Genomic DNA, 27,570 nt, shown 5'->3' with positions numbered 1-27,570 from the left:
TTTTCATACTGCTAACCCCAAATTTTCCCTCACTCCTCAACACTGAAAGCTTTGCCTCTAAAAACAAAACAAAGCAAAAATCCTAATAATAAACTACCTTCTCTTCAACTTAGCACTCATTCCCACTTTACAGTAGGGAAACCGGTGAAGGACAGTATCTTCTGCAGCTGACACTGGGACTGCTGTCGTACCCTCATACTTACTACTGCAATTAGCTTTCCCAACATTTACCCAAACAAAGACAACAGAACAAGAGGACTCACAAACAGAATCAGTGAGAAAAAAGGGAGATAAACCATAAAACAGACCACAAATTCCAACAGATGTTTAAAACACAACAAAGAAGCTAAAAAAAATTAAGGCAGTGCCTCAAACAAAACAGCTTTTCAGGACTGGAGAAAAGATGATGAGATAGCTGAGCGTTGAGAAGATGTGAGTCCTACTTAGAAAATGTGTCAATGATCACAGAATCAAATAAACAATAAGGAATTCAATTCAAGAAAAGAAAGTTACAAACTCAATTGAAGACTCATACAAGAAAGTTAACCAGTGTGGACTGAAGAAATCAGTCACTTGGAGGAAAACCTTTAAGATTTGAATGAAAAATTCAGTAAGGAAATTGAGAAGCTGAAAAAGAACTAGAAATTCTTGAAACTAAAGGACCAATCAAATCAAACAAATCAAATCAAAAGCAGAAAGTATCCACAAACAAGATGAATCAGGAAAGCAATTTCAGGGATAGAAGACAAGGTTAAGACAGTAACACACACAGATAGATACAAAGAAAATAAAATTTCCAAGAAACAAATCTAAGAATCCATAATAAAGGAAAAGGAACTAAGATAATGGCTTATATAAGGAAATAAGTTAATGGCTCAGACAACCTATTCACTGAAATTGTATCTGAAAATTTCCTAAACCAACAGAAAGAAATCGCCATCCCACAAAGGAAGTACTTAGACATGATCATATAGACATATAGGTCAAACAGACATGACCAGAGAACTCAAGATACATTTGAGCCAAGATGCCAAAAATACAAAGGGTTTTCAAGATGGATAGGTGGGTAAAGGAAATTTGCCATCAACTCTGACAGTCTGAGTGAGTTCAATCCCTGGGACCCACATGGTGAAAGGAAAATTGACTCCAACAGATTGTCTTTCAACCTCCACACACATTGTAGAGGCATGTGCATATACCCACACACATATACACAAATACACAAATAAACAAACAAATAAATAAATAAAACAAGCAAAGAAACAATACTCAAAGATACAAGGCAGAGTCAATGAGATGCCTCAGTAGATAGATGTGATTGAGTGCAGGCAGGACAACCCATCTTTGATCTTTGGAAAAAACTAGCTCCTAAAAGTTGTTCTCTGATCTTGAAGCATATGCCACGGTACCTGTGTACACACACACACACACACACACACACACACACACACACACACACACTAAACAAAAAAGTTGTGAGGGAAAAATGCAACGTTACAGAAGCAGAAATATTAAAGTCAGGAAAACCAAGAATAGTAGATTTTAAGAACTAAAAGTAAAAAACTAATGAAACCATTATTATCAAATTCAGAAAAATAACCTATTAAAATGGATAGAGAACCAAGAGCATTTCTAAACAAGTATCAGTTAAAGCAGTCTGTGACAATTAAGCCAGCAATGCAGGAAATGCTTAAGGGAATATTAAACACAAAGGAGTTAAACAGTTTACTCACAACATAGGAAAGAGTACATTTCATGAATGCAAACAAAGGATTAACAAAGTCTAACAAAGACAGAATTAATAAGGTTCCAAACCAGCAAACACTCAATATTACTGTGAAAACAAACAAACAACAAATGAACAATGAAAACCAACCAGAACTGCCAACAAAAATCGATGGCAACAGCAAAACCTTCTCAATAACCTGAATTCACCATTTAAAGACAGAGCTAACCAACTGTGTTTAAAAATGAGGTTTATTTGTTGCCTTCAAGAAACTCATGTAATTAAAAGAGATCTAAAACTTAAGAGTTTGTCCAAGGTTGAAATCAACCTACCAAGCAACAGAAAGCTGTCAACAAGATGACCTATGGATCCTCACATCTGATTATAAAGACGTGGAACCAAACCTAGTTAGAAGATAAGAGAACTCCTATATATTAACAAAAGGAACAATTCTTCAATAGGGCAGAACTCTTGTAAATATTTACACAACAAATCTGAAGCCTCTAAGGTTTTGGATCTTTCCTAGTTAGGTTGAGTTTCTTACAGACAACCGAGTAGTTAGACCTCATTTTAAAGCATGGTTGGTTAGTCTGTATCTTTAAATGATGAATTAGTAATTTGCATCAGGTAATAACTGAGAGGGGTTTGCTATTATCACTGATTTTGTTGGCGGTTGTTCTGGTTAGTTTTCATTGACTGTTTTCTAAAATAAGAATTAAAGGGCACAAAGACCACATAAGGTCCTGACACAGTATAGCAGGGGACTTTATTACCCACTCTCACACATAAGCTGGTCTCCTAAAAGAAAAATCAGCAAAAACTCTTCACACCTAAACTATACAATAAATCAACTGGACCTAATAGTTTTCTCCAGAGCATTAAAAGAGAGAGAAGACATAGCTTCCCAGCAGCACATGGAACCACTCCTAAAATTGATCACATTCCAGACAACAAGGGAAGCTTTAATAAACACAAAAACCCTGAGATGATTCCCTGCATCTTATCATATCACAATGAACTGAAACAAGAAATAGTAAGATTAAGCTCAGAAAATACATAAGTACTTGGAGACTAAACTATACCTTCTTAATGAAACAAATCTCATCTTAAAAAAAGCAGGGAGGAAGTTGTAAAACTCTCAGAATCAAATGAATGCCAAAGCACAACCCACCAGAATCCCCGGGATCCAGCCAGAGCAGTCCTATGAGGAAAAGTGTTCAGATGAAGAAAACCAGAAGGAGCTCCAGTAAACAACCTAATGTACCTCAAAGCTCTAGGAAGACAAGGTACATTTGATGAAGAACTTTCATGTTCCTGAACTAGCAGAATTAACATTGTAAAATAGCTATTACTACCAAAATTAATCCTTACAGTCACTGCAATTCTCAGCAAAATTCCAAAAGCATTATTCACAGAACTAGAAAAACAATCTAAAATTCATGAAGAAACACGAAGACCACAGATAACCAAAGCAATCTTAGGCAGAAAGCACACAGTCAAATATATCTCATTATTGCAGCTACACTACGAAGCCAAAGTGACGAATATAGCATGGAATTGGCACAAAAAGACATACAGATCCACAGAATACAATATAGAACCTGTAAATAAATTCACACAGCTATAGACATCTAGCTGCTGACACACACATGACACACATACACAAATTAAATCTTAAAAGAAACAAAAGCAAGCCAAGTATGATGGTACATGACTCCAACCCCAGTGGTAGTGGTGGTGGTGGCAGTAGTGTGAAGTGCTAGTTACACCTGTCTGGGAGGACTGCGAGCAACAGGTTTATTGAGACCCTGCCTCCAAAAATAAGATGGAGAGACTCATGAAGATATCACAACATCACACTCTGTCAATATGCAAGCACGGCTGAGCACAGTAGCATACACAAATGCATACATCATACTGATTTTAATCCTACATAATTTCTTGGAAAAAAAAGTATGCTTCCTTAAAAATCACTTAAAATTGTTATACTGTTTGGGAGGTTTATAAAGAAATTTCAAGTACATTAAGTAATGTATAGTTAAATGATAAACTGACATATGAATTGTATCATTTTTTTAAAATTACACTTATTTGTGGAGAAGGGATGTGCCTAGAAATCAGAGGACAACTTGTGGGAATTGGTTATTTTCTTCAAGCATATGAAATTTGGGATTGAACTCAGTCTACCAGATGTGGGAGCAAGAATCTTTACCTGTTGAGCTAGTTTACCAGTACTGAAGTCTAAAATTTAAAAAAAAAAAAAATGATTAGAGGGCTGAAGAGAGAGCTTGGTGGTTAAGAGCACTGGGCTACTCTTCCAGAGGACCCAGGTTCAATTCCCAGCACCCACATGGCAGCTCACAACCATCTGTAACTACAGTTATAGGGGATCCAATGCCCTCTCTTGGCCTGAGGATAACAGGCATATATGTGGTACATAGACATACATGTGGGTAAAATACCCATACACATAAAATAATAAAAATTTAAAAATATATCAAATACTATGATTAGGAATACATTAAAAGTTTGTAAAATTTTAAAGAAAGCAGAGGCCTTAATATAAGTATCTGCTTACAAATATTAAGAGTTTGAAAAACATACTATTATAAAAATAAATTATTTGTATGAGAAATTAGAAAATTAACATTTATAAATGTGACATAATCAACTCTGCATAATCCTAGCCACTATATTCCCAAGCCTGGTACCCAAATACCAATGGCAAAGACAAGCAAGGCAAGGATGACATCTAGGAACTGCCCCTTGCTACTGGGACAGTGCTCTAAGGTGACAACTATGCTTTTTCCTGCCTTCTCTTTCACTCAATATTACTTTCTCAAAATTTTTTACCATGTGACACACCAAATTTATTTGTGTCTTACTTTACTTTGCTGTGGGAACTGTTATTTTAGTTAATTTTGTGAGGCTATTTAAATTCTGCTTTCACTGAAGCAGAATTTATTCAATAGAAGGGAATTTATTCAATCTGGGCTCAATCTGCTTTCCACACTCTGCAGACCAATTTCTTGCATCCTCCTAAGCTTCAGAAAGTACTGTGGTTGAAGGGGGGGGGGATCACCTCTTCTCTAGGTCATGCCCTTAACCCCTTGGAGAGTAAAACATTCATAAGCTAATCCAGATTTGTTGCCTGGAAGATAAAAAATATTTTGCAAGTAACATACTAAAAATTAGAAAAATTTAATAGGACTTTATATTGCAGATCAATAAGATTAATGAGGTTTCTCTTAATATATAATGGCAAGAATGTGTGTTCTGAGTCTCCAATATTTGAAAGACTATTTCACAATTTGCACTAAAGTCTAAACAAACCAACCAACCATTATTTCGATATTATCATCAGATAGTGCAAATACATAATATAGAGCCATCCACTATCAAGAAGCATGAATGCTGCTTTACCATGTGAAGTTCATGATGCATTTTATATGAGACCATAGAAACCCATGAGAATCAAGTCACAAGAGTGGAAGAGGGGTTAAAAGCACAGTATCTCAGTCTTCCATCAGGGCACTGCAGCAGATACTGATTACAGGATGATGTAAGTGTCTGGCAACTTGCCAGGCTGAAGCTAATCTCAAGTGCAAGCTTATTTCCTAGACTGTATCCCTGCATGCCTCTTAGCTTCTGTTTAAGTTCTATGGAGACACTCAGAATGATTTGTGAAGTAGTTACATAATTCTTCATGCCATAAGTTACAAATTAGTAATGAAAATGTCTTTTCTAATTGAATAAACTTATGTTAGTGTGATTATTGTTAAAACATGTTTCCAGTTTGCATGGTAATTTATTACTCTTAACAAAAACACTCTTGAGTAAAGCATACACCTACGTCTCCAGAAATTTAACAGGCCTAATTTCAATTATGGTACTATAGGTAGAAGGTATGCTGTTCCATTATATCAGTTCAGCTCGTATTTCAGAACATAAATCCTATCAGCTGAAGCAATAAATTCAAGTGGATGGCGAGTTTATTCCAGGGACTGAGGACACCACTCATCTAGCACTGAAGAGTAGATGATTATGTCATTCATGTTTTACTATGAAGTCACTTTTGAAGTTCAGTTACCAAGCAAACTTCAGAGAATTCTTAAAAACTCAAGCAAGATTCAAAGTGGAAGTGCTGGCACACGCCTTCAATTCTAGCGTTTGGAAGGAAGAGGCAGATCAACATGAGTTTGAAGCCAGCCTAATCTACATAATAAACTCACAGTGACAAACAATAAAACTGGCATACTCAGCAGATTATTCCACCAATATGCAAAAAATGCTAGTAAAAAATTTAAAAATATCATTTATGTGAAGAATAAAAATTTCTTAAACTATAGCTGGGCTATAACTTAAGCTGTAGCTCACACCTTTATTTCCAGCACTCGGGAGGCAGAGGCAGGCAGATCTCTGTGAGTTCGAGGCCAGCCTGGGCTATAGAGCTAGTTCTAGAACAGGCTCCAAAGCTACACAGAGAAACTCTGTCTCAAAAAACAAAACAAAACAAAACAAAACAGAATTTCCTAAACTACAAAAAAAGACCATGATTTTTGAAAAAACCAATGACACATTTTCTTAGTTTGATAACAGTTCTCACATAGTGGACAATATGAATCCTATTAAAAATATTTAAACAATGTTTGTACCCTACTTTCCAAAAAATATTCTTCTTCTCAATTTGTCCAGGGTGGACAGCACTAAAAACACAGCTTTCTCCTCTGCCAGAGAATCATAATTTCTCATGCAATATGATGACTGAAGCGCATAAGGCTTCAATGGGAGTTACAAATTTCTGCTTCATTTCCCATAATTTTTAGTCCAAATTCAACTGCCAGGGATGACTTTTTCCACATAAGCATTATCATCTCAAGACAATGTTTTAAACACCTGTACTCAATGTCACCCTCCATTATTCCTCCGCCAGCTTCATAAAACTATCCATCCAATGAAATTTAATTCATTCACCTTTGAAACATTTTTCGCATCCATCTTTTTAGCTGCTGCTGCCCTAGCATCATGCAACCCCCAACCCACTTTTATTTAACACTTAACAATTACAGAAGTTTCTTGAGCTTTTCTATTTCCAGTCCAATATATTTTTGTCTTTCTCAACATGCTTTAAAGGGTGAAATTGCGAGCTGGGGAGATGGTGCTCAGCAAAGCTGCTGTGGTGAGCTTAGTTTAGATCCCAGCACTCACATAGAAAGGCCTGACACGGGGTGACATGGCAACTACCTGTCGCCCTCCAATGGGAGAAGGCAGGAGGGTGTACAATGATGTGGATTCCCAGTTTGCTGGCCAGTCAGTCTAGCTAACCAATAAACTCTGGGTTCAGTGAGAGATTCTGTTTTAAATAAGCGTGTGGAATAGTGACAGAGGAAGAAAATGGACGCCCATTATCTGGCCTCTGTACCATGTACATACCCACCCACCTACATGCACATACACACAAAACATACACACATATACACCCTGTTTCCACTCCATACAATTTTTTTTAAGTGAAGGTACTAGATATATCAGTTTTTTTCATTCTTGACATTATAATATAGGCCAATGCTTAAACAAACATCTGAGCTACAGTATAAGCTGATTTTATATTCTCAGCAGTGAAATGTATGTAGTAAATCATAAACACATAGACTGTCACCATGATAGAGCTTTATAAATTATAGTATGTACAACTGCCAGTTTAAGTTTGCAATAGTGACGGGTGGAAAAAAATCAAAACACAGGAAAAACAACCAGAAAACCAATCTGCTACAATAAAAACTTTATGACTTTAGGGACATCATCACTATCATGTCACATAAAGTTTAAAAAGTAAAAGAAAGGGGAAATACATTATTATTTTATCACCCTATTAGAATCAGTTTGGGGTTCCTTACATTTTCTCTATATGTTTATTTTCTATATACATTTAAATCACAACTAAAAAAACTCCCTTGAAATTTACCTACGTTTCACATTGCTGACTATGCTGACTTCAGTCTATTATTCATTACAACTAAGTTATCACAAACTTTTACATATTTTATTTTACTTCCTCTTTTAAAGATTCATTTATCTTTATATGAATAAGTGTTTTGCCTTCATGAATGTCTATGTACCATATGAGTGCCTGATAACTTGTAGAAGCCAAAAGAAGGCATCAGATCCTTTGGAAATGGAGTCAATGGAGTTATGGATGGGCATGAGCCTCCATGTTGATGCTGGGAACTGAGTCTAGGTCCTGCACAAGAGCAACCAATGCTCTTAACTGTTAAAACACCTCTCCAGCCACTAGCTTACATCCTTAGACAAAGCCTCAGGAAAGGGATTAGCAGTTTACAGGCACAGACATTTCATAACCACTGAAATCTTTCAAACCTTTATATCAAGACTAATTTACAAGGTATCAAAAACATATATGAAGACCATCAGCTTCACACCTTTTGGGAGTCCCAATGAAAGGCAGTATCAGATGGGAAACAGCAAATGAAAGTCATATGTATTCTTGGCACTTTAATTTGAATTTCAGGTTTACTACAGTTTGCTGTGTGCATCAGGCTGGTCTAGAATACAGGATTCTCTTGTCCCACATGACCTCTGGGGTACTACAGTTACAGGTACTACACTCACACCAAGGTATTAACTCTGACTAAAACATTGTGTGTGCAATATTTAATTCAAGGCTTCATACATGCTAAACAAACATTACTGAATACCTATATTCCCAAACTACTATGCACAACAGGTTCTAAACAATAGATCAATATCATTGAATTACTAAAAAAAAAAAATGTATGCTGCAAATAGTGTAGTTACGGACTGTTTATTTCTGGTTCACTTTACATAGATTCTAGCCTTCTGCAGTCTTAGCCCAATGTAATATGAGTATACAAGGCTCTCTCGAATCTTGGTGGACTTTAAACACACTGTCTTACTAGTGTCAGGAGGAGAAGTGTAAGTGTACATGAAAAGAGTACATTGGATTCAGACAATAAAACTGAGTGGTATTTAAATAAACCATACATATTTGAATACAAACATGCACTAAGTGCAGTAGTACTAATGAATAACTGATAGCAAGACCTTCATATATTTCCTACATTTGATCTCTTAAGTCCCCTAGTAGTTTTGTTTGTTTTTTTGAGACAAGGTTTCTCTGTAGCTTTGAAGCCTGTCATGGAACTAGTTCTTGTAGAGCAGGCTGGCCTTGAACTCACAGAGATCTGCCTGCCTCTGCCTCCCAAGCGCTGGGATTAAAAGCATGCATCACCACCGCCTGGCCCCAAAGCAGTTTTTTAAACCACTTAAATCCACTAAAATATCATTTAATGCAGTGCAGATACAATATCAAAATCATTATTATCTTTACCACATGCTAGGGCTGGAAAGACATACATCTTATAATTATTTATTTTAGGCATATAAGTGTTTTGCCTACATGTATGTATGTGACTATATGTATGCCTGGTTACCAGCATAGTCAAAAGGCATTGGATCCTGTGGAACTGGAGTTGTAAGCCTCCATATGGGTGCTAGGACCTGAACCAAGAAAGCAACAAGTGCTCTTAACTGTTGAGTCATCTCTCCAACCCCATTATGACATATCTTTAAACCATCAAGACTCAGAAGGCTGGAGCCTAAGTCAAGTGAACCAGAAATATGCAAAAAACATATTTGCATCATACCATTTTTTTGTTTTATTTCTTAACTAGATGGTGCTAATCTATTGTTTAGGACCAGCTGTGCATAGTATACTGGGAATATAGATACTCAACAGTGTTTTTATTAGCACGTGTGAGGCTTTGTATTTAATCATTCCACACACATTGGGAATAACCCCAAAGTGAAAGAGTCTATTTGGTTGTAACTATGACAAACCATGAATATTCTACGTATGATCACCAAAGCAGATCCCCAAGAGAATCACTTGGATCTCTAACTTGAATAGTATGCATACATTTCTTAGTACTCCAATTTCTGAAAACATTTAATGCTGTTTTAAAATAAAGTACTTTCCCAATGATTTAACTCTAGTGGTGACAGAAGTTACAGAAAGGTGGCTGTCAAACTGATTTCTAAATATGTGTTTGCACCCATAGATTAATGCTGCTTTCAGTCTTAGATGGAGAAGCTGTTTCTGCAGTGGGCAGCAGTCAATGAAGAGACTCATAACTAATGAAAGTGCTGAGAATAAGTGACTGCTAAGTACTCAATCCTAAATGGGATATTTATTATCACCCTCCCCACCAAGCCCCAGGAACATCATGCAAGAAGGGGTGGAAAGAATGTAAGAAAGAACCAGAGGATGGGGAGGAGTGCTGAGGAACGCTGTCTGCTGTCTTCCAGACGTGACATGGCCATCACACTCACCAACTCACTGAAGCTATGAATACCTGCACAAGATCAAGCCTTTCAACATTCTACCATGGATAAGGGAAGGACTCCTCCTCTAGCTGAGGAGGTATTTGCAGTTAATAGCTATGGGGGGGGGTCATTTTTTCTTTAGGGTTGTAGTTGCTGGCATGGTGTTTATGCTCTGGTGAATGGTCTCACACTCACTGGCAAGTAGATAGCACTAATGGAACTCAGTGGACTATTTTTAAAAAAAGAGAGAACAATAAGGTAGGAGGATATGTGGGCATAGAGCAGTGTCAGGAAACAAGGCGAATGTGGGCAAGACTATGACGTGTGTGTGCGTGTGTGCATGAAACAGGAAAGAGTAATGCCTGGTATAAAGGAAGTACTTAATACATAATGAATGAATGAATGAATGAGTGAGTGAATGAACGAACTTAGTCAATGTGTAAGTGATGAGGCAGGGCTGTTGTAGAAACTGTTAAGATTGATAGTTAACCTGTCCCTTAGAGATAGAAGGCCTTGTTTTAGGACAGTACTTAGTAGTAGCTGAGATCAAACAGACATCAGCAAAGTTAAACAGGAATTCACTCACCCACTGGACTATTTCCAGCTCCATTTGGTACTGCGAGGTCTGTAGTGCTCAACATCCCACCTAACAATGTTATGGAGAAAAGAAAGAATGAATAAAAATTGGCTTTCTTTATTTCACAGTCAAATGAGGTCATCCCACTATAACCCACATTCTATTCCTAAAAATCAAGTCAATACAAAACTAGCTCAGTTTAAAGTTTGCACTAATATATAATTCGATGTAATTCACACTTCACACACACACACACACACACACACACATATGTAACATGTTTAACTACACATCTGCTGTGGGGGGGTCTATGTATAGTGTACACGTAAATGAATTTACCTATTAAGCTTTTGATATACCCGCCATCCTGTGTATCAATATTAACTAGCAAATACTGACAAGAATGAAGAAAGTTCCCATAGAGCACTATTAAACCTAGGACTCGGGAAGGCGGTACTCAACTACACAGACTAAAGTGGCAAATGCACTGTGAACTGCTGATGAATTATTGAACTAACTCAGTAGGGATAGATGCAGAGAATACGCTCACTCCTTATTTCTAATATGAGGTTCACATTCAACTTTAAATCTTTGCTTGCAACATTTAAGTTAAATTCTCTGCCTGTCGCATTATGGCTTTCCCATGATAATGAAAAAGTATAAACAGCACATTATCCACACTATTTTACTTTGCCCAACAACGTTTTTCCCACGGATGTTAAAAAAATACTTAAAATGAACTTATGCAACAGTGACTCTTGTTTATCCAGACAAAAAGTGGGTTTTTTGTTTGAATGTTTTTGTTTTTTAAGATAGGGTCTCTCCAGTGTGCCTGATCTAGTGGGAGCTCACCAAAACCAGCTGGACTAGGACTGAACGAGCATGTGATCAAACTGGACTCACTGAATGTGGCTGACAATGGGGGCTGACTGAGAAGCCATTGATAATGGCACTGGGACTTGTTTCTACTGCATGTACTGGCTTTTTTGGGACCTTAATCTATTTGGATGCTCACCTTCCTAGGCCTGGATGGAGGGGAGAGGGCCTTGGACTTCCCACAGGGCAGGGTACCCTACCCTCTCTTAAGACTGGAGGGGGAGGGAGGAGAGTGAGTAGGGGAACAGGAGGGGAATGGGAGGAGGGGAGGAAGTGGAAATTTTTGAATGGAAAAAAAAAAGATAGGGTCTCTCTACATAGCCCTGGCTGTCCTGGAACTCACTATGTAGACCTGGCTGTTATCAAACTTACAGCTGCCTCTGCAAAATGCTGGGATTAAAGGCGTGCGCCACCACACTGCCTGACAATAAAGTTAAGACTAAGGAGAATAAACTTTCTCTGTCAACAATTCACTTCTTCTCCTCTTTTTCAAAGAATGAACAGAATACTTCACAACATACTTGCACTGCCAGTACTTGGTGGTCTCTGCGGAGCTCCAGGGGATACATTTCTATGTAACGTAGCTGGGGGTGGAGACAGCATACTTGAATCTGCTAATGCTGAGCTGGCTGCCAAAGACGGTGACACAAGTGAACTCCCTGGGTTAGTGTAGGACAGAGCATTAGGGCTGCTCACAGGGACTGTGACAGACATTGAGAAGTTCTGAGGTGGCAAACCAGGCTGTAAAGAACAAGAGAAAACTATTGGTTTCATTTTCATCAACATTAGACGACTTTAACTAACTCTCATTATTAAAAGCAGAGTATGGGAACAGCTTCTCCATTTGCAGTGTTAAGCTATATTCTCTAGAATTATACTTGAGCATGAATATACCTCACATGAACTTTTTTATTTTCAATTTTACATTGATACATATATGATAATGTAACTATACAGTATGTTTCAAATATCCAAAGAGATTAAATTAAAAGTTAAAACCTGAAATTAAAATAATATTGTTGAGTTTAGACATTACAAAATTTATCAGGTATCAAGCAAGCATTAATTAGAACTCCAGTGCAAACCAATTTAACATTACATTGCTATTGGGGGAACCCAAACATAACCAAAGGGGAAAGTGTATATATATTATTAACTTAATACATCAATTTTAGGATATTATGAATAAGTTCATTATGATTTGACTGACAGACATTTTTTTAAACTAGAAAAGTCAAGTAATTATACACAGAACACAATGTAATTTCTATGTAATAAAATATAAAAAGGAAATCACCTACACAATAAGATTAACTACTGCCAAGCTAGAATAGAGTCTTGGTATCTTTAAAATTGTATAAAGATTAAATTATAAACATTATAAAAGCTATCTTCTTTTCAAAATATTTCATGCTTTCTCTGAAAGGGCATTTCCTAGTTTCCTCTGGCATTTCCTCCCGAGACCAATTTTAATACATTTGTTGACCATAATAGACAGCAGGCTTCTCCTTAATTAAAAGTTGTGGGTGGAAAGTCAAGAAACAAATAAATGATGAAACAATTTTATTATATTCTTAAAGCTTAAAGTTTAACTCTGGGAACAACATCCCTGTGAGATCAGAGAAATTTTATTTGCTACTGTTCTACTTTTAAAAATAATGGTATTAGCTTAAAAATTTGTTTAAAGCTATTTTCATGTGATTCTTCCTACAGAACTGCTCTAAAGAAATGACATATAATGCATATTATTCTTCAGGGCATAATTCAAGAGATTCAACTATGACAATGAAAAGAGAGAAAAAAAACAAAAGACAGAACCAACATGCCAGCACTGGAATCTGCTGGTTCCACATCAGCTATATCTACATATACAAAATTAGAGAGCAGATCTACAGCAATGGACCTAGGTGGTTCTCACTGGACACAAGCCCGGTAAGCTCAAAATGGACTGTTTCTCAGGGTTAGGTAAGTGTGCACAGAAAGTTACAGTACTGTTTGTTATGTGATTAGTTTAAGGGTAAGAGTATCTTTAAAGAAAACCTAGTCCTCTTCTTTAGTGCTGAAGAGTATAAGAAAAAAGCAATAATATAGTCAATGTTCTTGCTGGTCAGTGCTTTGGGTCATAGTATAAAGAGCTCAACAGTCAGCTCAGTTCTTCTAAAATAGAGATAATTATATAAAATAGGTAAAGATGATTTAGAGGCATGAAAACTTGCAACAAGCTAAACTAACACTTAGCATTCTTAGGATCAACTATATGTGTATATATATATATGTATATATGAATATAGGAAAGACAGGAATGCCTTCTATAAATGCCTTATATATACTTTATACTAAAATCAAGGAAAATTTAAAACTAGAACAACCTTAAAATTATGTGAGCCATCTCATTACTTCACAGATCAAACAACTATAATTCAGGATATATGGATAGCTTATGTAAAGATATAAAGGACAATTAGTGGCAGAACCTGAATTAGGACATTTTCTCTTCATTTTTATATTTAAGATACTCAACATTTATTACTACAAGATTTTGGCATTCCAAATTCTGTAAAACCAAAAAGAGTTAAAAAACACCTTCTTTCCTCTTATACTTATTGACACCAATCCTCTGTTAAAAATGAGGTAGGATGTGTGGTCAATTTCTTCATGCACATGATAAAAGCACAAACCATACTTTAGTACTCACTGCGATTTTATGATTCCGCATCATATTATCAAATTCCTCATTAATTTTTTTATATTTTTCTTCTGTATGTGGAGTTAGCACATAGGAAGTATCGGGGTCTGGGCTGTCGCAGCCTCTGTGTTCCTTCTTGTTCAGAGCCTAAATATGAAGTTAACAAAAAGGATCAACAAATAAAAAGCAACGGTAAAGTGAAAGTACTTACAGGGCCTCGTTTGAAAATAAAATCACTATCTTCATTTAGTTTGCTGAATCTGTCCTCCGAGAGTGGACTGTGCTCAAAGTAATCGTCAGCATCAGGGCTCTCACAACCATTAAGGCCTTTCTTTCTTAAAGTCTGAAATACAATTGGAAAATTCACAAAAAAGAATACTAACTTTCCATGAGTTTTTGTGTAAATGTGTTAAGAGAGCACAGGTCGAATAAACGGCATTATTTAAGAGCCACTGACTGATTATCAAATGGCTACAAATATATACTACATTCTCCAGGTGACATAAGCCCAAGACAGGATCAAACAGCTCTCCCACTGCACAGTAAGAAAGTGGGGTATTTTCTTGTTTGGACTCTTCCTTTTCCAAGTGCTTAGAGGATACTAAAATCACTTTATTTTCTGGGACACAGCTAGAATATGGTTAGTAAAATAGTAAGAATGTAACAAGTATCTATCAAAATGATGTGTTGAGAAATTACATATCTCTATGCACAGGTCATTTCTGTCATTTTATCTACTGGCATTCCTTTCTATCGATACATCATGATTTATTCTATTCATTAGGAGTTAGCACAGAACCCCAATAATTTACTAATTTGTTCTCTTCTATATTATCATTTCCCCACATATTCTTAAAATATAAAAACCTCAAACCAATGTTAATTTATCAACAATCTATCTTTGCTATGTATGATGAATGTCAACATTCTCAGGGACTTTATATACATTAAAATCTGTAGTGAAAAGTTGCTCAGAATACATCCCTTTTCTCCTTTGCTAGCCTTTTCTCTAGAGTTCCTTCAGTCTGCTTTAATCTAAAGTTGATTTATTAGATAACTTTCTTGAGTGTCTATGAAGTATTCTCCTGGACCACATTTTTTTTTTCTTACTCTGAAGTAAAAATATAATGGATGGTTAATTTTCTGACTTCTCTTTTAAGAAAAAGTCATCATGAAATAAGATCTAATTATCTGATTTTTAAAAGAATAAAAACTCTAAGGGCTTAAAGATAATAGAATATCAATTTACCTTTACAATGTTTAATTCCATTTTAAAATTCTGATGTATCTCACTCAGTTTAAGGCATAACTATTGACCACTCAAGACAGTTTTGAACTCTAGAGCAAAAATAGCACTACAGTAAAATGTCCTGAGTATACCTGCCACTATTGGAACAGAAAAGAGCTAGGCCAGACATGTCACCAGCAAGTGATTAACTTAGATGTAATATAAATGATCTCAGTTTCCTGCAAAACTTGACTTGCAATGATTATTTATTTTAATCTTGTTTTTTTTCCTGAAAATATAATGTATCCACAGAACATTATGATTTGAGAACTTATTCTTAAATTTCTTCAAATGATTTTGAAATTTTACCTCACACAGTATGGCTTATCTTTACATACTAAAATTTATAAGCCAGACATGCTAGCCTCTCCAAATGCTTCTCATGTTAGGAATTCTACATACAACTCTTGAAACTCATTACAATCATTAAACATAAAGCATGTTATGAACACTACATTTATTCCCCCAGTGACCTTAAGCTCTATAGAGTCACAGTCTAACTATATTAAAAGTACTTTTATCTGTATTTAAGTGAAAAAAATGTCCTATTGTCTGTCCATTTATTCTCACTATCCATGGTACCAAGTTCTACCTGCCAAATTTCTAAAGTAGTAGCTATCAGTAGTGAAACTATTAACACCAAGAATGGAACACATTGAACCCTTAAAATCTACACAGCTCTAATAAAAAGAATACATAAATCTCATCATGAAATTGATCATTTAACTTTAAATCTCTGGGTACTTTCCCCCAGTTTTCATGCATTTTAAAGAGTTCATAATTCCAGGCTGGGGAAATGGCTCAGTTGGTAAAGTGCTTACTACACAAGTTGAGGATGTACTCAATCTCCATTACTCCCTTGAAAATGTTGGGTGTAGTGGTTCATGCCTCCAACATCAGACCTGAGGCAGCAGAGACAGGAAGACGCCCAGGGTTTACAAGGCTCAATAAGAGACTCTGTCTCAAAAAGTCAGCCAGAGAAGCAACCCAGAAAGATACCAACTTTAACCACCAGTCTTCCGAGCACATACACACGAACATAAACGCGCGCGCGCACACACACACACCAATTAGCCTTGCTCTTCTTTGTAGACTGAATTGTTTACCATTGTTTTCTATAAATAGCAACCTCAAAGTATGTACCTCATAGTATTTTTAAATATACAGAGAAAACAACACAACTCTGCCTTTAAATTATGTGCATTTTTTAATTTTATGAAAAGAGGTCTAACTCTCTTGTTCTTATGAGGAAGTAAAGTGCTGTTGCATCTCCAGCTCTGCAAGCCTTCATTTCAGATGGGTTCCTGGCACAAGGAGGGAATTTAAGAGGCAGTATCAGCTTTGTAGATAATAAGCTAATACAGCTCTGACAGCCAACTCTGCTCCTTATCATCAAGCATGAAGAGTGGTTTTGAGAACCCAACTACCATAAAAAGACTTTTTCTCTCTTTATCATTACCAAATAGCATAGCAGTGAAAGTTTCTCCCCTGACTCTGGTACTAACAAGTGGAATGCTGCAATCTATTAACAAGGCCAGTCAAGGCACAAAGAGGTCGGCCAACTTCAGTGTTCTCACCAGTGTCCATAGCTCTAGCTCACCATGGTGCTAGTGGATAGCAGAACCAGGGCTAGCATCTACTTTTTCCGATGTTCAGTCTACTTTTCACTCGGCTGTATTCCTTAAGCAGTTCAACAACTGCATTACTCGACAAATAAAAGTGAGAACAGACAGAGGCTTGTGATCTGTTGTCATTTAACCACTGAAGGGACATTTATTGTCTATGTAATTTTGGCATGTCTTCACATTTCTTCCCCAGTTCTTCGATGATTCTATACATATCTACCTCAGTGAGAAGTAGGTGGTGCTCAGGCTTTGTCTTCTTTGAATTTTAAGGTCTTAGTGTTATGATGATAGGTTTCACTGCAAGAATTGTAAAAACAATAGTAGCACTTCTTCCCTACCATATCCCTCTATAAAAACCATTTTGGGGGTCTTGTATTCCAGGATTGGTACACTAAGTAATCAGGCACAGCTTGTTTTCAGAGAAAACATAATTTTACAGCTTTCTTTTAATAAAGTTTATTTTGAGTACATAAAAATTTAGGAAAAAATGAGTATCTTCAAAAGTCGTATCAAGGTAGCTCATACATTTATTCAAGGCCAGTCTTGGACAGATACTAAATTTCAAGTCAGCTATGACTACATACCGAGGCTCAGTTCAAAACGGCAAACAAGCTGGGCAGTGGTGGTGCACACCTTTAATCTCGGCACTCGGGAGGCAGAGGCAGGCGGATCTGAGTTCAGTGCCAGCATGGTCTACAAGAGCTAGTTCCAGGACAGGCTCCAAAACTACGGAGATGCCCTGTCTCACAAAAACAAAACAAAACAAACAAAAACAAAAACAAAAGGCAAACGAACAAACATTAAGTTCTAACTCTTGATCTGTCTGTTCTGTTTTACCTCTCACTTAAAAAACAAGCAAGCAAACAAACCCTAGAAACTTTGCCTTTTTACTTTTTACAAAACAAAATTTACTAAGAACACCTCCTTAGGCTTCTTACTGCTGGAAAAAATGTTCATTGTTCACATGAAGCCTGCAGTGGTCACCCAATGGCTACTACTTTTTTATGGGGGCAGCCCTATTTGGTCTTGGTAACTTCTGCCAAAGCATACAGGGTTTCGTTGCAAAGATGGCTTACAGATTTATTAACCTTCTTTCCTGACATTATTTTCTCCAAATAGAGGAGTTAAAAGTATAGGAGATGAAGGTGTTACTTTAATGACTCCAGATTTAATTTGCTGTTTAATGACAATCAGCACTATTTTGAAGATAATCAGTCTTATTGACGTCTTATTATTATTTTTTAACTATTTAAGTTTTGACTTTGTATGTCTGCAGATAACAAACCTTCACTAACCATGGAAAATTCAGCCATTATCACTTCAAATAATTCCTCCACCTCATATTCATTCTCATCCTCCATCATCTTCTTCTGGAATGCCAATTTCAAGTGGGTTGTTAGGTCTTGTTAAACAATCCTAGATCTTGTAAAACAATCTACCTCTTAATATTTTCTTTCTCTTTAATTCTTCAAACTGAATTACAGAAAATTTCTTCATTCAGTTCAGAACTTCTCTCTGCAGCAATGAGAAATCCACTCCCACCAGGTATACTGAGTTCTTTATTTTGGTTTTTGCATTTCTTAATGTCTAGAAGAATTTAATGCTTTCCAATTTCTCTTTGTCATTATTTTATAAAAAAATGAAACATTTTTCTCATGAAATCCAAATCCAGTTTTTTGTTGATATTTTTACTATGTTTTCTTTCAATTAGACATAAGCCAGAATTTTGTAGCTTTAAAAAAATTAAATGCAGAGCTTACCATATAAGCCAGGAAATTCTGCTCCTAGTTAGACATCAAGAGAAATGAAAACACATGCCCATACAAAGAAGTTTGTACAAACTTCAAAGCAGCAGATGCAATATTATTCAGCCAGAGAAGTCCTGATACATGTTACAATGTAAGTGAAAGAAGTTCCAAAAGATGGTACATTGTATGACTTCATTTAAATGAAATGCCCAAACAGGCAAGTTAGTTGGCAGAGAAAACAGATTAGTGGATTAATCTTAAGTATGCCTAAATACTTTGATAAATAATTTAAAAATATACCCAATTTTATTAACAGTGAAGGATATCTCTAGACAATAGTTTATAGATACCAGGTAGTATGGGAGTACTTCATATAAGTTACTAAAAGCTTTAGAAAAGTTGAATATGATTGTGAATAATTATCACACTGGAATTTATACCTACTGAGTACTATAACTAAAGACACGAAGATGACCAGTAAACAGAAGCATATATGAAGACAACATTCTTTATATCTCAAAGAAACTAAGGAAAACAATTTCCATAGTCTATATAGCTCCAGAATAGCAACCTTTTACTCAGATGAATTTATTTTAAAGCTATAACTTTCTCTGAAAATGCTGGTTATCATTCCAGGTTAATATTCTACAACAATGGTGTGACACGTCCTTGGTGCCCGGAGAGTACAGGGCAAATGCCATCATTGCCTTTTGAGCTATTACCCACTGAATTCTCTAGCCACATACTGCAACAGAATTCTGTACCACATATGTGGGAATGTCCATTCTGAGAACTCTAATCTGTTCTACTGAGATACATGTCTAGTACTACATCATACTGTCTAGATTCCAGTGAAACCACCTCCCAAAGGTGGAATATCCCATCCTTTCTCTACTACCACGACTAGTAAACCTGAAAGTGGAATGTGGGGGAAGGCACGTGTTCAAAATCAGTACAACTAAGTCATTTAAAAAAAAATTGCAGAGAAATATTTGTCCTGATTTATTTTTGATACTTTAGATTGGTGCTTAGTCACTGACCAATGTGACCTAAACTGAAACTGAGCAATATTAAAAATTTATTAGCTCAGCTGTACTAGCATACTTCTGAAATACAACAATTACTTGTGGCTAATGGCTAGCAGACTGGCCAGCCCAGATGGAGAGTGTTTCGATCAGGTCTGTTAGACAGTCCTATGACAATATTATGTGGATCAAGGCCTGAAGCTGTCTTTGCCATCATGAAGAGCTAAGCAGAAAGACAAAGCTGATGAAAGAGCAAGGCAGAGCCTAGTCTGCTTAGCAAAGCCTAAAGTCTAGCATTCTGCTGAAGTTTCTGTTATGTGATATAAAAATATTCCTACTATTCAATGAACAATTTTAGTTGTGTCTTCAGTTTTTAACAAGAGGTAGCCTAAGAAAGAGTAGTTTTCAAAAAGGTTTTAAATGCATTACTTCAGTCAACAGTTAAAGCCCATAAAATTTATAACTTTAATACTTTTCTCCCTTGTCTATTAAACACTGAGTTTAGTAAGTGTTAAAACTCAATAAGTGATGAGAATATCAAAATATTAGTCATAACGCTAAATACAAAAAATTACTTTTAATTAGTAGCAAATGATAAGATAAAAAGTTGATGTAGGATTCCCCTCTGTATGCTGTGAATGTTTTATTACCATTGGTTAATTAATGAAGCTGTTTTGGCCTATAACAGGGCATAATAAAGTGAGGCAGAAATTCCAAGCAGATAAAGGAGGAAAGAAGGTGAAGTCAGGAAGACATCATGTAGCTGTCAAAGGAGACAGATGCACCCCAGAACTTTGCTGGTAAACCAAGAGCCTCATGGTAATACACAGACTCATAGAGATGGGTTAATTTAAGATGTAAGAGCTAAATAGAAATAAGCTTATGCTACTGATCAAATAGTATTGTAATCTATAGTTTCTGTGTGATTATTTTGGATCTGGGCGGCCAGAATGAACAAGCAGTCTCTGCCTACAAAAAGTCTAAACTGAAACATCTAAACATCTAAGTGCCTACTCATGGAAAGCATTATTTTCTACTATCTTACATTGGTAACATATGTTTAAATATGTCACCTATAGAAATACCAATATGACTTTTAATTATCTGTTATACAGTAATTCTATATGAATACTAATGGAATTTTAAAAATCAATCTGATTTTCCAAATTCCTATACAAATAATAGCTGTTGTTGTTCCTATGTTCCTTTTGTAAAAAATGTACACATTGTAAAGATTTCAAGGTAGATTCTGGAAATAACAATTTAAATCTAGAAAATGTGAAAATAAAGATTCTGTAAAAAAAAAAAAGCAATGCAGGAAAATATTTTCCACTGAATTTTAAAAGGTAAATTCTAACATGGATAATCAACCTGCTATATTCAAGAAGACTTACACACACAGTGTATTTACTTATTTGCTAAGTTTTATAAACTGCTATCCTTTAAGAATAACATAAAAAGTTCACCATCAGATGTTTTATTGTACAAAAATTAAAATGAGAACTACAAGAAACAATTTTTGGCTGAGTTAACACATTTCCTCATCCATTTCTTAGCCACTGAGTCAGATTCGTCACAGAATGCCCTTAGGATACATGTTAAAGAAAGTGAGTTAGTCAAATAAAACGAAACCCAAACGTTATGTTATTCATTTATATTTTAATATATCCAAATGTTATACTATCATTTGACATGTTTTACAGATACAGAGCTAGTGTATAAAATCAAAAGCCAAAGCTAATCTACACAAGAGAAGATACTTTCCTGCCTATATAGTCAAGGCACTAATAAACTTTCAGACCTGAGTCACAGTATAATTTAAAATATGAAAATTGTATCTTTATCACTTTTATTTTAAGTTATATATTTGAAGAGTCCCGTTTCTAAAGCTTATGTCTGCATTAGTCAATTATGTAAAAGAACTGAAATACTATCTAACTACATTTAAACCATTTAAACTATATTTTATAGGCACACAGGCATGTCCACCTGTGGTCCTGCTGCACAGTCAAGGACATTTTTTAATGTAGCCCAACACAGAAACTTAAGCTTACTTTAAAAATGAGCTTTTCCCTATAATTTGTGAAAGGTGGGTTGCCTAATGTCAAATGATTCTCAAGAGTCAATTCTGTAAATGTCATTTCTGTGGTGTGGGAGAATTGTCTGTATTCTGTCAATCATATTTTAATAAAACACTGATTGGCCAGGCAGGAAGCATAGGTGGGTCAACCAGACAGGAAGTAGAGGCGGGGCAATGAGAATAGGAGAAGGCTAGGGAGGAGGAAACTTCCTCAGCCATTCCTGCGCAGACCACCGAAGAGGCAGCATGTAACTTGCCCAGCTGAGAAAGGTACGGAGCCATGTGGCTAATGTAGATAAGGATAATGGGGTAACATAAGTTATAAGAGCTAATAAGTAGCCTGACCTAATGGGCCAATCAGCTTTATAACTTATAGAGATCTCTGTATGATTGATTTTCTCTGGGACTTGCCGGCTGTGGGGTGTCGGGCGGGACAGAAACCCCAACAAGCCGGCCCCTCATGTTACATTTTTGCAACATCAAAAGGTTAGGTCAGTGAGCTAAAATAATCATCTAGTTCTAGAAGTAATATAATATACATATTGTGATAAATAATATTTGGTGGAAAACATCAGTCTATAGAGTCTTTGAAACTTCAATGAAGAGTACACAATAAAAATAATTCAGTTTTAAGATAATAAAATAGCCAACAGTATCTTGTTAGGATAACAACAGCAATGTGGCTATTTAACATTATAATCACAGTATCTTAACATATGTGACATACAGTATGATGAATACCAGTGTAATAAGTTAAAAATACAGAAATAATACTACATTTAATATGTTTTACCCTTTTCTATCTTTTTCTGCACCCCCCTTTTAAAGTAATCTTATAATTCCAACACAACTTATCACCAAGGAAGTCCAAGCTATGAAACCTAGGCAGCTATTCTATTGCACTACTTCAGTGGCTAGCCAAATTTCCAGATAAAGAGAGCCTTACACAAGTCATGAGGATCTGGCTTGCTTCTCGAGTCTTAGTTATCTCCCTGTTAACACCACACTTCAGCTATACTTAGCTCATACCAACTTACAATAACATGCCAACTACATTTTCCTAATTTCCACCTAAACTACCTTCTTGACATGCTTTTACCTCCCCCTCTTTTTTAAAAAAATTCATTTCCTTCTCCAAGCATACTTTGTAATGGACTGGTAACATTCTCTGACCGTTTTTCCAGTCCTTACTACCTCCTCTTCTAACCTTGACAAAGATTCCACTCACATATTGTAGATCTTCCAGAGAAGAAATAAAGAACATTTTTACATGACTAAAACTTAAAATGTTCAATCTCTGACACATGTGAACATAAAAAGAACACACTGAAATTAATCAGCAATCACAAAAACATGCTTTATGGAAATATGCGTTCCATTACAAAGTGACGTTTCACACGTTTCCTCTCCTGCATCAACATTAATCTCTCATGGAATAAATACAACCTCAAGAAAAATATATTTAAAGATGTATAGTTCCTTATAAAGAGTACACAACTAAATGTCAATAACAGGCCAGGTGGTGGTGGTACAGGCCTTAAATCTCACCACTCAGGAGGCAGAGGCAGGAGGACCTCTCTGAGTGCAAGGCTAGCCTGGACCACAAAACTAGTTCCAGGACAGTAAGAGCTGTTACACAGAGAAACTCTGTCTTAAAAAAACTAAATAAATAAATGCCAACAACTGTATCATAAACAATATAACATCAAATAATAATAATAATACCAAACAGATACCACAATAAGAACTGTAAATTGAAATTGCAAGAACTAGGTGCCTGCTGTGTGAGGCGATGGCACAGGAAGATGTGAAAGAACAGGGCTGCAAAGACTGTGCCTCACCCTGTGAGTCATAATCCTGCTGCTTCAGGCTCTGTAAGGAATAAAAGAGCCCCAGGGAGGGGGTGGAGGTGGAGAGAAGCTTTGTCTTGTCTTCAGATGTCTCTTTATGTTTCCCTTTCCCTGCTGCTCAAACTGCAGCCCTGTAAAACATTAGGCACTCCATTTAAATACTCTTCTGTCTGTTCCATTTCTCATCTATATTGTGGGGAGGTGGAGGTGGAGGTGGGTGAGGGGTAGTGGCTCTCAGAGCCTCTTTGAGGATAATGGTAGACTTACAGAAAACCCAAATGGAACCATATCTTCCTTCCACTGCTATATGGTTCATACCAGATGATCCCTGAAGACAGAGTCACTGAACTATTTTCTCCTTTGCTCATCTAAGGCCTTTGAAAGATGTGATCACAAACCCAAATGGAGTAAATAGATGTGGAATTTGTAAGAATAAGAATAAAAAAAAATAAATGGCAACAATAAAAAGTTTATGAACATGCAAGGACCAAAAATTAATTTAATATTAAACATGTAAACTGGGCATAGTGATGCACGCCTGTAATTCCAGCACTTGGAAGGTGGAGACTGGAAGATCAGAAGTCAAGAGCAGCCTCTGCTACAAAGAGAATTCAAAGCTAACCTGGGCTACAGAAAACTGCCTCAACAAACACTCAAAATCAAACCAAAACATAAAGTGCTTCTGTGCAAATATGGGGATAGTAGTTGAGATCAGGGTGCAGTCTGAACTTTCTTTGCAATGAGCATGCCATCACATCATAGAACATCAGCCAAAGCTGCTTGAAACATTCCTGCTATTTAAGGCTGCTGTTCACTTTGAAGTACAGTAGTTTTTATTAAATATGCCAAGTTTTCTGCACTTTTAGAAACATAATAATTCATGGAGAAACAATTATTTTCTACTGTCATCAGTTACTATTTGTCAAATTAGTGTGGCTGTGAAGAACTGTTGCTTGAGTTGCTAACTTACACACAGACACACACATGCACACACACGTGCAAATTGTATCATGAAGCTGACTTGGGATGAGGACGGAATTCTAATTGCTAAAACAGCTCTTATCATAGTCCTTCTGTTTTGTATTTCATATTTATGTGAAGTGGCATTTTTCAGCACTGTTGTTTATAAAGTCAAAGTATCAGTCAACTGAAAATTCTCTAGATCCTACAGTATTACAAATTCAGTTTTAATTCTTTATATAATGGCAACTTACACCACTATTTGTATACTATTTTAAACTTTGAAAAGATTTCTTAAAATTATGACTCATGCTTGCTCACTGTCTGAAATTAATTCAGGGTGTATTTTGGGGATAAAATGTTTGGGAAAAGCTTGATAATCAGTGTCAAAAAAGTGTGTTCACCTCAAGCTGATGATTTACAATTCTACTTAGAACAAGTAAACCAAGAATTCTTGGACCTCATCTTCAAGAATTTTCTTTTAGGTCTGGTTGGGGTACAAAATACTGCATTTCTGAAAAAGTTCTCTGATGATTTAATACTCATAATCAGGTTATCACATTTTGGGAACTACCGGCTTTAAATAAAATATTCCTGGCCCAATCACTTTTATCACCATCTGATAAGATTTCTTTCATTATTTATTCATGTGTCAAAGCCCCTAGAACTAGAGTTACAGACAGTTGTGAGGCACCATGCTGGTGCTGGGAATCTAACCAGATCTACAAAAGCAGTCTTAACTGCTAAGCTGCCTCTCCAAGATCATTTTTATTCTCTAATTGATAGATGCATTTTATAATGATTTTCTACTTTTTCTTTAATATATTAGTTCCAGTTTGCTTTGTAATTTGAATGTAGGAAAAATCAAGACTAAAATGGGGGCATTTTCACGACTAGGGAGATAGCTCTGGGCAAACTGCTTGCTGTGCAAATATAGAAACAGGAGTTCAGATCTCCAGCAATCACATTAAAAGACGGGCAGTTACAATCCCAGCCTGGAATCTCTGTGCTGGGGAGGGAGAGACACGGAATCTACACAGCAAGTTGATCAGCTAGACAGTGAGAAACTTTGGTTGAGGATGAAATTTTGCCTCAACAATCAAGGAAGACCCCCAATGTCAACTTCAGATATTCTCATGTGCACCCATAAACATGAACACACACATATATGCCCACATACATGTAAACACAAATACACATTTTAAAAATACAAATTATCATCCTCTTATTCCATTTATCACTAGTGCCTTAGTATCCTCAGTTGTACATTAGAGCAGTAATATGCACTCTAAGATAATACAAATAAAACAGTGAGTCTATCAGACTAGGGGGATCAAGTGATGGCTCAATGGGTAAAAGGTCTGCCATTCAAGCATGAAGAACTGAGTTTGCATTTCCATCACCAATGCAAGTAACTCCAGAGAAGGGGGTGGTGGGAATATGGGAGAGAGGTAGATTCCAGCTACTCCGGTCCAATCATTGAGTTCAACCTTAAGTGAAGAGATCCTCTTCAAAAAACAGGTTGACAATAACAGAGGTAGACATCCATAACAACCTCAGGCTCCACACACATGCATACATGTACCTGCAACCATGCACACACACACACACACACACACACACACACACACACATATATATATACTACACACACAAAATAAGTGTATCAGACTAAATTTAATAAATCTTGCTTATTATTCTTACTGCAATGATTTTAATTGTCTGTTAACCAGTAAAGAAAGCAAGCATAGTTACTAATGCTGTATGTTATTGATATGCATAAAAAGAATCTATGGTGAAGTGTTTCAGAGCTTCATTGGATTCAGTAAACTAGAATTAAAGAACCAGTGCTAATCTTTCATTATGTTACTCTCTCACTATGTAACTGTGAACAAGTCATTCCACCTGAATCCCAATCTCTCCTTCTAAAATACTGTATACTGGGGGTGATGAGCAAACACAAGTGAGCTCCTTCCTTTCTTTAACTGCTGTGGCACTCCTGGGGGACGACGATGACAACCACCACTACCACCCTCTCTTTGGGAACGGTGTGTAATGCGCACAATGATCTTTGTGACCACATTTGCTATGTACCAAACATTCTCAAATGACCCTAAATTAGTATTTTAAAAATATTACAAGCAAGATGTTTAATACAGGGATTTCTGCAAAAGGAATGGGGAAATGGATAAAAAAAAAAAGCAATCCTAGGTGTTAAGTAGCAGCTAACATCCTCACTTCATGTCTGTAAGTATAATCATTCTGATACACAACTCTAAAGCTTATACTGTTTCTAAACCTGCATTCATCAAATTTATACAAACATGAATGTTTATGAATGGTGACTGTGTACTGCTCATTTTAACTTCTAGATTTATATATTCTAAGAGTTAATATGCTTATAGTTACATATAGTTGACTTTTTTTTCTTAAATTTACCGAAAAGAAGCTTCATATACTTTACTTTTTGTATGACCAGACAAGTCTGCTATGTAGGGTTTGGGTTATAGTTCAGTGGCAAAATGACTACCAAGAATGTACAAGGCCCTGAATTTGATCTCCTCTTACCACACATGGGGGCAGAGTTCTAGGTGTATATTCATGTTTTATAATATGAACACACAATGTATGTCTTTGTTAATATTCTTCATAGATTCTCACTAATGAAATACAAGAATCAGAGCTCTCAGGTTGTGAATGTATCCATATGAGGTGAGCCTGGTGCCACTAAACTTCAAAAGGAAAGAAGTTCCTTTCAGATCTTG

General features: G+C 36.2%; 1 protein-coding gene across 6 annotated transcripts in view; it reads right to left on the bottom strand.

Moving 5' to 3' along the window:
* The window catches only part of Mef2a (myocyte enhancer factor 2A), a 121,840-nt gene that overhangs the window by 22,300 nt on the left and 71,970 nt on the right, over window positions 1-27,570 (bottom strand). For 3 of the 6 annotated variants that reach the window (XM_085682647.2, XM_085682649.2, XM_048434801.3), the window contains 3 exons: window positions 14,239-14,376; window positions 12,065-12,284; window positions 10,677-10,736 (listed from right to left, as the gene is read on the bottom strand). In XM_085682647.2, the coding sequence (XP_085538773.2) occupies window positions 10,677-10,736; window positions 12,065-12,284; window positions 14,239-14,376 (418 nt within the window). Of the gene's footprint in view, window positions 1-10,676; window positions 10,737-12,064; window positions 12,285-14,238; window positions 14,377-14,440; window positions 14,573-27,570 lie in introns of all 6 variants that reach the window. The other 3 variants (XM_085682648.2, XM_085682650.2, XM_085682651.2) reach the window with 2 other exon arrangements.

The sequence above is a fragment of the Myodes glareolus genome, chromosome 24 (assembly GCF_982192425.1).
Source record: "Myodes glareolus chromosome 24, mMyoGla1.1, whole genome shotgun sequence".
Classification (NCBI taxonomy): domain Eukaryota; kingdom Metazoa; phylum Chordata; class Mammalia; order Rodentia; family Cricetidae; genus Myodes; species Myodes glareolus.
Note: the sequence above shows the minus strand (reverse complement) of the source record. Positions and strands in the feature narration are given on the sequence as shown.